The 9,717-nt window shown below is 32.4% G+C and overlaps 2 protein-coding genes across 2 annotated transcripts in view; one reads left to right on the top strand and one right to left on the bottom strand.

The window, feature by feature from the left end:
- The first annotated feature begins 2,848 nt into the window (after nt 1–2,848).
- LOC111697309 (uncharacterized) lies at nt 2,849–6,870 on the top strand. The gene is made up of 7 exons (XM_023467261.1): nt 2,849–2,939; nt 3,078–3,224; nt 3,286–5,112; nt 5,172–5,537; nt 5,602–5,861; nt 5,920–6,025; nt 6,094–6,870. Exons 2-7 carry the CDS (start codon nt 3,114–3,116, stop codon nt 6,766–6,768), a joined length of 3,345 nt encoding a protein of 1,114 aa, XP_023323029.1. The 5' UTR covers nt 2,849–2,939; nt 3,078–3,113; the 3' UTR covers nt 6,769–6,870.
- Nucleotides 6,871–7,238: 368 nt separating this feature from the next.
- Nucleotides 7,239–9,717, bottom strand: part of LOC111697329 (tropomyosin) — a 6,462-nt gene continuing 3,983 nt past the window's right edge. Inside the window, exons 4-6 of the mRNA XM_023467283.1 lie at nt 8,545–8,633; nt 7,810–8,377; nt 7,239–7,752 (exon numbers count right to left, since the gene is read on the bottom strand). Coding sequence (XP_023323051.1) covers nt 7,654–7,752; nt 7,810–8,377; nt 8,545–8,633 — 756 coding nt within the window. The 3' untranslated portion in view covers nt 7,239–7,653. The remainder of the gene's footprint in view (nt 7,753–7,809; nt 8,378–8,544; nt 8,634–9,717) is intronic.

Below are 9,717 nucleotides of genomic sequence, written 5' to 3'. Positions count from 1 at the left end.
CACTTTTTTGCAATATTTTACCACCATAAATCTTATTCCCTGCAAACATTTTTGAGGGGTTTTGTGAAATAACACTTATCCTGTTTTTTAATCTCAATCTTTACAAAATTCGAAAATCAGTCGAAAAATAGACTCTGAAATTATGTCCCATTAGAAAATTGTTATGAAATTTAGGTACGCATATTAACTGCTGATTTTTCTTCACCGAGAACCCTTTTCAGCTGTATGTAAGTTAGAGCTGATAAATATTAAGTTAGAGCTAATAAAATATTAAGTAAAAGTTAGAGCTGATAAAACATTAAGTTAGAGCTAATAAAATGTTAAGTTAGAGCTGATAAAATATTAAGTTAGAGCTGATAAAATATTAAGTTAGAGATGATAAAATATTAAGTTAGAGCTGATAAAATATTAAGTTAGAGATGATAAAATATTAAGTTAGAGCTAATAAAAAGAATAATCTAAAAATAAAAAGAATATGTTTCCATGTGTCCTATGCAGTATATATATATATAACTCAATAATTGTCACCATGAATATAATCACGTCTGCTTGGGAAAATTTTGATGTGCAAATTGCAAAATATGAGAATAAACAATTTGCCTAGACTGCTATTCTACAAGGAGAGGGATCGAAGTTTAACCGTCCGGGAGGGGGGAGGGGACAGGAGCACTTTTTCGATAAACTCCTAATTTTCGATCAAGGGGTTTTTGATATTGTATTGTGACCCTTTCAGTCCTCATACGGACCCGGAGCTAAGATTTAACCAGTGTAAGCTCAAAGCTCAGAATAGGGATAGTTCAAATGATGTAACCCCTTCAGTTCTCATACGAACAGGTTGAGAAAATAAAAATTAATCTTATTATCAAAAATAAGTAATCTTGTTAAATTATTTGTTTCTATTTTCTCATTATTCTGGTTTCTTATTATTTAAAGATTTTCCGCGGATTTTCTGGAATTATTATTGAAAAGACACTTGAAGAATTTAAAGAAATCTGCGAATAAATTCAAAGAAAATAAGAAATTCAATATAATGATGAAAACGAAATAATTGATTCTAGCATTGATTTATTGACAAATTTCTTTTGAGAAATATGTTCCTAACCATCTAATTAGATTACTGTATAATTTTAACTGTATTTTTCGTCTTCGTTATTTAATGATTTAAAAGAAATCGATTCTGAAAACGTATCCACCTCCAAAGAAGGAGTTTTAAACGTCGAATTTGGGCTCAAGCTCAGGATTTACAGATCTTTAAAAAGTTTTATATTTCTAAAATGAATCCGAAAGCAGTTTTCCACAACACTGCATACTCAGTTCAACTACCTTACATAGCCGGTCACTCCCTTTAACAATTAAACATTAAATGGTTTTCAGACAGAAGAATCCGTATGATCGGAAAATATGGTCACTAAGAATGATAGACCATTAAAAAACTTTCGAAACTAATGGTCGAAAATTTTTTAAGAATAAGTCTACTTCCTAGATGCTGCAGAGCTAGGAATGACATGCTGAGAAAAGTTTCCGGAATGGTTATTCCGCATATATTTGATATAATCCGCATATATTTGATATATTCCGCATATATTTGATATATTTCGCATATATTTGATATATTCCGCATATATTTGATATATTTCGCATATATTTGATATGGAATATATATATTCCGCATATATTTGATATGGAATATATATATTCCGCATATATTTGATATGGAATAATTATATTCCGCATATATTTGATATGGAATATATATATTCCGCATATATTTGATATGAAATAATTATATTCCGCATATATTTGATATGGAATATATATATTCCGCATATATTTGATATGGAATATATATATTCCGCATATATTTGATATGGAATATATATATTCCGCATATATTTGATATGGAATAATCATACCTTAATATGTTAAACAGGTTGTTTTATTGGAGTCTTTTTCTCCTTCTGTAGTTAAAAAAATTCAAAGAACATTTTGGGTTTACATTAAAAATTTTCAAAAGTGTAATTGGCTTCATCTTAATCATAAAAATGAAAATATTAAAAAGTAGCACTTTCTTTCTTAGGAAGTATTTCAATCAGCTTTATTTTCTTTAGATTTTAAGTACATTTCTGGTTCATTTTTAGATTTAAAGTATATTTCTAGTCCATTTTCAGATTTTAAGTATATTTCTGGTCCATTTTCAGATTTTAAGTATATTTCTGGTCCATGTTTAGATTTTAAGTATATTTCTGGTCCATTTTCAGATTTTAAGTATATTTCTGGTCTATTTTCAGATTTTAAGTATATTTCTGGTCCATTTTCAGATTTTAGTATATTTCTGGTCCATTTTCAGATTTAAGTATATTTCTGGTCCATTTTCAGATTTAAGTTTATTTCTGGTCCATTTTCATATTTTAAGTATATTTCTGGTCCATTTTCAGATTTTAAGTATTTTTCTGGTCCATATTCAGATTTTAAGTATATTTCTAGTCCAAATTCAGATTTTAAGTATATTTCCAGTCCATTTTCAGATTTTAAGTATATTTCTGGTCCATTTTTAGATTTTAAGTATATTTCTGGTCCATTTTTAGATTTTAAGTATATTTCTGGTCCATTTTCAGATTTTAAGTATATTTCTGGTCCATTTTCAGATTTTAAGTACTTTTCTGGTCCATTTTTAGATTTTAAGTATATTTCTAGTCCATTTTCATAAATGTTTGATTGCTTGTAATACAGTTTCTTTTAATGTTGATCAGGCAAATTCTCTGCTTCCTATGTATAATAAAAGCTAAAATTATTCTAAATTTTTTTATTTGTGGAAACACATGTGGCTGAAGTACTATGGACTCTGGTGGTGTATATAAGAGAGATCTGGACAGGAGATTCTTCAGTTACAGTTCGTGATCAGAGCATCACACTGAAAGCGAAAGATCTCAGCCATATAGGTACATAGCTATACATAAAGCTTTTTCAATATTCTCATCACTATGCGAAAAATGTACATTTAATTTTAAAAAGAACCTACTGAAGATTACTGATTTTGTAATAGACTAAATCTTCCCCTAATCTTTTTACAAATTTAGGATACAAATTACCCCACAAGGTGATCAAACGTAATAATGAGAGGCATAGCCTTGCTGATAGCTGCCATAGCCCAAACTTCAGTCTTGGGCAAAAGTGTTTTTCCCATTCCAGATCCCTATAGATGGGACGAATCATTCACTGTAGAGGTAATAAAATCATCTTTATTCATTACTTAAGAAAAAATATCATTAATTTTATCCTGTTTAGCTGCCAAGAATTGATGATGAGCACAGGGGACTTTTCAATGCCCTTCTTCTTATTGAACGAAAAAATACAGAAGAGAATCTCCAAGACGCCATTGTGAAGTACAGAGATCATTTCAAATATGAAGAGGGACAATTTTCCCAGACAATGGACAATGATTACAATAAAGAACATAAGAAAAAGCATGCCAAACTGATGGATCGCATGGAGGATTGGAATGCCCCTGTCCCTTCAGCTGAGCTAGCTTGGGCAAAGGATTGGCTTGTTCAGCACATCAAGAACACAGATTTTGACTACATAGGAAACATGCCTCATCGTGTTCCAAATCCATATCACTGGGATGATAGTTTTGAAGTCTTCTATGCTAGACTTGATGATGAACACAAACAACTTTTTGATGCCATCAGAGAAGTTGCAAATCACCCAGAGAGTACTGAGGCTCTATCAGACCTTTTGTTCAAAATGAGAGCTCACTTTGATTATGAACAAGACTTTTTCTGTGATTCAGACACCTATCAAGATTGTGAATCTCACAAAGACAAGCATGAAACATTTTATAAGAAACTTTATAGCTTCAAAGTTCCAGTTCCAAAAAGTCATGCAGATTGGGCAAAGAATTGGCTTGTTCAGCATATAAAGAACACAGATTTTCAATACAAACACAAGTTAAATACGTACCAGCATGATGTACCCAGACCATACATTTGGGATAAATCCTTTGAGGTTTACTACAAACAACTTGATGATGAACATGTTGGACTCTTTGATGCCATCAGAGAATGCGTTGATAGTCCTGATGATGCAGAGAAGTTTGAAAATCTTAAAAATCTTATGAAAGAACATTTTGATTATGAAGAGGCTGAGTTCAGTAAGATCCCTGACTTTGATTCATATGCAGCAGATCATATTCAAAAGCACGCTGACTTCATGGAGAAACTTAATTCTGCATCTGTTCCCCTTGATTGTGATTTTGTCAACTATATTCAGAATTGGCTTGCTCAACATATCAAAAATACTGACTTTGGCTACAAGAGTAAAATGGTTCATGATATTCCTGAACCCTACACTTGGGATGAAAGCTTTATGACCTTCTACAAACAGCTAGATGATGAACACAAAGGACTGTTTGATTGCATCAGGGAATGTGGAGAAGATCCAAACAACCAAGAAAAATACTCAAATTGTAAAAGTCTGTTGAGACGTCATTTTGACTATGAAGAGTCTGAATTTTGCAAAGTTCTTGACTATGACTGTCATGGACACTACCTCAAGCATTTTAATTTCCAAACCAAATTCCAATCTGCTAAGCTACCTCTTGATAAGAACATGATTAGCTTTGCAAAGAACTGGCTAGCTCAACATATCAAGAACACTGATCATGCTTACAGAGGAAAGATGAACTTGAGAAGACACTTTACAGTCCCTAATCCTTATGTTTGGGATAACTCATTCACTGTTGATATTGAACAAATGGATAAGGAGCATGTGGGGCTCTTTGATAGTATTAGAGCTGTAGAGGCTCAGCCTGAGGACCAAGCAGTTTGGGATAATTTGAATAAACTGTTCAATGAACATTTTGCTGAAGAGGAAAATTTGTTTTCCCAGATTCAGGATCAAAAACATGATATTGCTGATCACAAACAGAGGCATTTGGGTCTTATGAGCACCATTCAAGGAACAACTGTTCCTGTTAGTAAGGAGATGACAGAATTTATCAAGAACTGGCTAGTTCAACACATTAAGAATACTGATTTCTCATACAAGGGGAAAATGCCAAAAGTTCATCCTATCCCTGAACCCTTTGAGTGGGATGCATCATTTGCTGTATTTGTAAGTATTATAAATGTTTTCCTTATCAAATTATTGTATTAATATCTTTTATTATTTAGTATCCGGAAATGGATGATGAACACAAGCCTCTGTTTGATTGCCTTGAAAAGCTTGAATCTTCTCCATCTGATGACAGTGTACTTCAAACATGTCTTGAAAATTATTCACATCACTTTGAGCATGAAGAAGAACTTCTGTCCAAGTCCAGTCTGTACCCTGCTGAAGAGTTGTATCAACATAAAAATAAACACAATGCATTCCTCACTGTGTTAAAAGGGGTTTCAACTCCTGTCACACAATCCTGGATTGACTATGCTAAGAATTGGTTAACTCAACACATCAAGAACACTGACTCAAGATACAAGAACAAGATGCCTCATCCTGTGGCAGATCCATATGTTTGGGATGAGTCATTTTTAGTCAACGTAAGTATCAATTGTTTAATGTTATAAAATCTAAACTTTTATTAAAGATCTTTATCTTTCTTAGTACAAGCAACTTGATGATGAACATGTTGAACTCTTCAAAGCCCTCCAAGATTTGGCAGATAATCCTAATGATGTTGATATCCTGAACTATAACAGAGATGTATTCCGTGATCACTTTGACTATGAAGAGGCTAAATTTATGGCTTGTGGAGTCCCTTGCAATGCTGAAGATCATAAGAAAAAGCATGATATCTTCTTCAAAACTTTGACATGGGTAACCAACCCTGTTTCTAAAGAATACCTGGAATTTGCAAAGAACTGGTAAGAAAAACACATTTTTTATCAAAGCAATTAAATCAATTTATTTAATTTATTTCAGGCTTGCTCAACACATCAAGAATACAGACTTTCTTTATAAATACAAGTTACCTTCCGATCACAAAGTCCCAAATCCTTATGATTGGAACAGTGACTTTGAAGTATTTGTAAGTATCAGTTTATAGTTATTTTAGTTTTATTCAAAGCAATGTACTGATCTTATTTTTTCTGATAGTATGAGAAGCTCGATGAAGAACATAAGGGACTATTCACTGCTATGAGAGAAGTTGAGGAAGATTTATTCAGCCAAAACAAAGTTGATGAACTCAAAGACCTTTTGAGAGATCATTTTGTGTATGAAGAAGGACAGATCTGTGACTCCAAAGATATTGACTGGGAGTACTGCAAAGAGCACAAGAAGAAGCATGTTCTCTTTAGTGAAAAGCTGGCCAAGATGGACGCACCAGTGGATGAAGCTGAAATTAAATGGGCTCAAAATTGGCTGGTTCAACATATCAGAAACACTGATTTTGGATACAAAGGAAAACTTTCTCATCCAATTCCGGAGCCTTATGTTTGGGATTCTTCTTTTGCAACCAACTATCAGAAACTAGATGATGAACATGATGTACTGTTCCAGAACATTCTTGCTGTTTCCCAGAAACCTGATGATGCTGCTACCCTTGAAAACCTGAAAAATCTCCTCAAAAACCATTTTGAATATGAAGAGGGCAAGTTCTGTGCTGTTCCTAACTTCAACTGTGTAGACCATAAGATGAAACATTATAAATTCTTTGTAGTATTTGAACAGCAACAGGTTCCTGTTGGATGTGAAGAGATTAACTTTGCCAAGAACTGGTTGGCTCAACACATCAAGAATACTGATCATCAATATAAGAACCGTCTTTAAATCTACATAATCTTGGCAATGTTTGGACAATGATATTATAATTTAAACTGTTAGTAATGGAAATGTTTATAATGTTTTAAAATAAATACTACTGCATCACAATGTTAACTTTCAGCTTAGGAATTAAGTCTAGATTTTTTGCATGTTTGAAATTATTAAGAAAGTGGTAGGAGTAGACTAGACTAATCAAATCATATAGATCCCAAAAAAGTATACATGTGTGCTGTTTGGGCTTAGTTGATTTAATCTCAACTAGCTGGAGTGCCTGGCGTTGATCAGGTTTAAATTATAATAAATTGATATAGTTACTCCCACCATTGTATTTAATCATGATTAAAGCTGAAGGGCCAGGTATTGCCATAAAATTTAAATTTTTTAGCCTATGTTGCCTCTAGCAAATTTGGCCCCATTTTTAGGCCAGCTTTATAGCTAACATATATATAAGCAAAGTGCTTTATTAAATTATTATACAGGTTTATAAAACTTTATTTATAATCTTTAATTCTGAACAATGTGTAATTATCTAATTTTTAATTCTAAATATGAATACATTTTAAGGAACTAAATATGTGTGTTTAACATTATGAAAACAAAGGTATATATTGAGATAGATTAATATAAACGTGTAATTGGACATTTGATTCTAGTGGCTTTATAAAATGCAACTGAAGATAGTATGCTCTGGCTAGAAAATAAAAAAAAACAAAACATAATAAAAAAAGGAAAATATGATATGCAATCAACTTTAGATAGTAATCAAACTTCATTTCATTCAGAACAAATAGCTGATATCCATGTATACAAGATCAGACGAAGCAAACTAAAAAAACATTTTGTATTTGTAGATCCACCAATGTATAGAGATCTTTTTTAATATTCTTTATCTTAGTATCCAGACATTTCAGCAAAGGTTTGCTCCAACTCTTCTGTAATTGCCTTGAACTTTTCCTGTTCTGAAACTAGTTCATCCTCAAGACGGTCAACCTTAATGATAAAAAAGTCTAGTTTTTTCTTCTTCAAATTAATGAATTATGGAGTTACCTCTTTTTGAAGCTTCTGCACTGATCTTTCAGCAAACTCAGCTCTTGCCTCTGCTTGCTTTAATTTAGCTGTCATACTTTTAATCTGCTCCTTATATGCCTGTTCTCTTTGATTGGCTTTCTCTTCAGAGACCTCCAAAGATTTCAAATTATTGCCGACAACCCTTAGTTCTTCCTCTAACTCCATGATCTTAGTTTCTCCAGTCTCAGCCCGTTCTTCAGCTCGATCCAGATCCGTTTCACACTGCTGCAGTTTCTTAGCAACCTCATCGTACTTTTTATCCGCCTCTTCAGCTTGATTCCTTGCTTCTTTCAATTCTTCCTCCAGCTTTATCATTCTCTTCTCATCTTCAATGCTTCGATTCTCTAGAACCTTTTTCATTCTTTCACTGTCATCAGCAGCTGTTGCTGCCTTATCCAGCTTCTGATTGGCAAGCAGTAACCTCTCCTCTGTCTTCTCCAAGTCCTCTTCAAGACCTTGTACTCTACGGTTCAATGCATTTACCTCAGACTCTGCGGCCATTAAAGCTTTTTCTTTCTCCTCCAGCTGCATTGTGACTATAGACAATCTAGCCAAAACATATTAATTTGCAAAAAGGAATAACACTCTGCTTCATGATCATGATACTTAAATGTGAATTTGCACAAGAAAGATGTTTAACAAAAATGAATCCGCTAAAGACAGACACAAAAGTGGATTCACTCTAAACTTTTATGTTTGCTTCATAAATATTACCTTTCATTGGTAATATCCAGCTCTGTTTCCAGCTGTTGAGCTTTTTTAACCAAATCTGCCACTTCTTCCTCAGCCTTCTCTGCTCTCACCTGATTAAAGTGTTAAAGAACGTCAAGAGATTGAATTAAAGTACAATTCAGACTAGACCAGTTAAGGCACCCAGCTTTGCCTAAAAACTGAAGTTTAACTGTGATATAGTCAACCGACTTAACTCAGAACATTTTACCAATCTAAGAATAGACTAAACCTTACTTCAAATATTTGGCAAATAGGAACATGGGTTTATGAGTTATGATCGGACAACCAAACAAACAGATAGACAGAGATTATTTCTTTTTATGATATCACTTTATATACTTTATATATATATATATATATAGATATTTTGAGTGAAATAGTGTTGCTTTTGAAAGTAAAAAATATTGCTTTTTGGGATAAACTTTGGTGGAAGGTTTATAGTTATAAATATATTTAAAAATCCGTGTTTTCAGAATAAATGTGACAAAATTAAATTTATTTTTAACGATATAAAGAATTCTAATAATAATGCATACTGCAACCCTTTGAATCTTTCTCTAATGTATGATAACAGAGATATTTTTTTCTTTAAAGTTAACAACTGCACAGAATTAAGGTCGACGAGGCTTTAAGAAGGCAATTCATAATTGTGTTATTATAATTAGATAATGTAATTCATACTGAAATGTGAAAACGTTAATGTCATTTGATTAAAATATGTATTTTTGTTTCTGACCCTGAAATCCAAACTGAATGCAAGCTTGTTTAAAAGATATCGGAGAGTTAATGTTTTTCTACATGACGACGACATTTGTTTAATGCTCTCATCAAGTAAGAATTTTCTATATCTAACCTTGGTGGATCCGCATTTGAACTACTGCCGTTTGAACTATGGTACGTTTGAACTATTGCTCGTTTGCACTATTGTTCATTTGAACTACTGACATGACGTCATATCCTGTAGTTTAAATCAACGCATTTCTTACTCATTTGAACTATTTTTCTACCCCAATTCAGTTTTAAAATTTTTTTTATAATCTCCATAAAGTTATATTCATGACAATTAATTAGATAAACATTACACAGAATGAACATAAAAATAGTTCAAATGAACATAAAAATAGTTCAAATGAACATAAAAATAGTTCAAATGAA

This window comes from Eurytemora carolleeae, unplaced genomic scaffold (genome assembly GCF_000591075.1).
Source record: "Eurytemora carolleeae unplaced genomic scaffold, Eaff_2.0 scaffold75, whole genome shotgun sequence".
Lineage (NCBI taxonomy): Eukaryota > Metazoa > Arthropoda > Copepoda > Calanoida > Temoridae > Eurytemora > Eurytemora carolleeae.
Note: the sequence above shows the minus strand (reverse complement) of the source record. Positions and strands in the feature narration are given on the sequence as shown.

Coding starts and splice junctions, on each gene's coding strand:
- LOC111697309 (XM_023467261.1), top strand. CDS start 3,114: ATGAGAGGCATAGCCTTGCTGATAGCTGCCATAGCCCAAACTTCAGTC. Junction 3,225..3,285: donor ACGAATCATTCACTGTAGAG/GTAATAAAATCA, acceptor TATCCTGTTTAG/CTGCCAAGAATTGATGATGA. Junction 5,113..5,171: donor ATGCATCATTTGCTGTATTT/GTAAGTATTATA, acceptor TTTATTATTTAG/TATCCGGAAATGGATGATGA.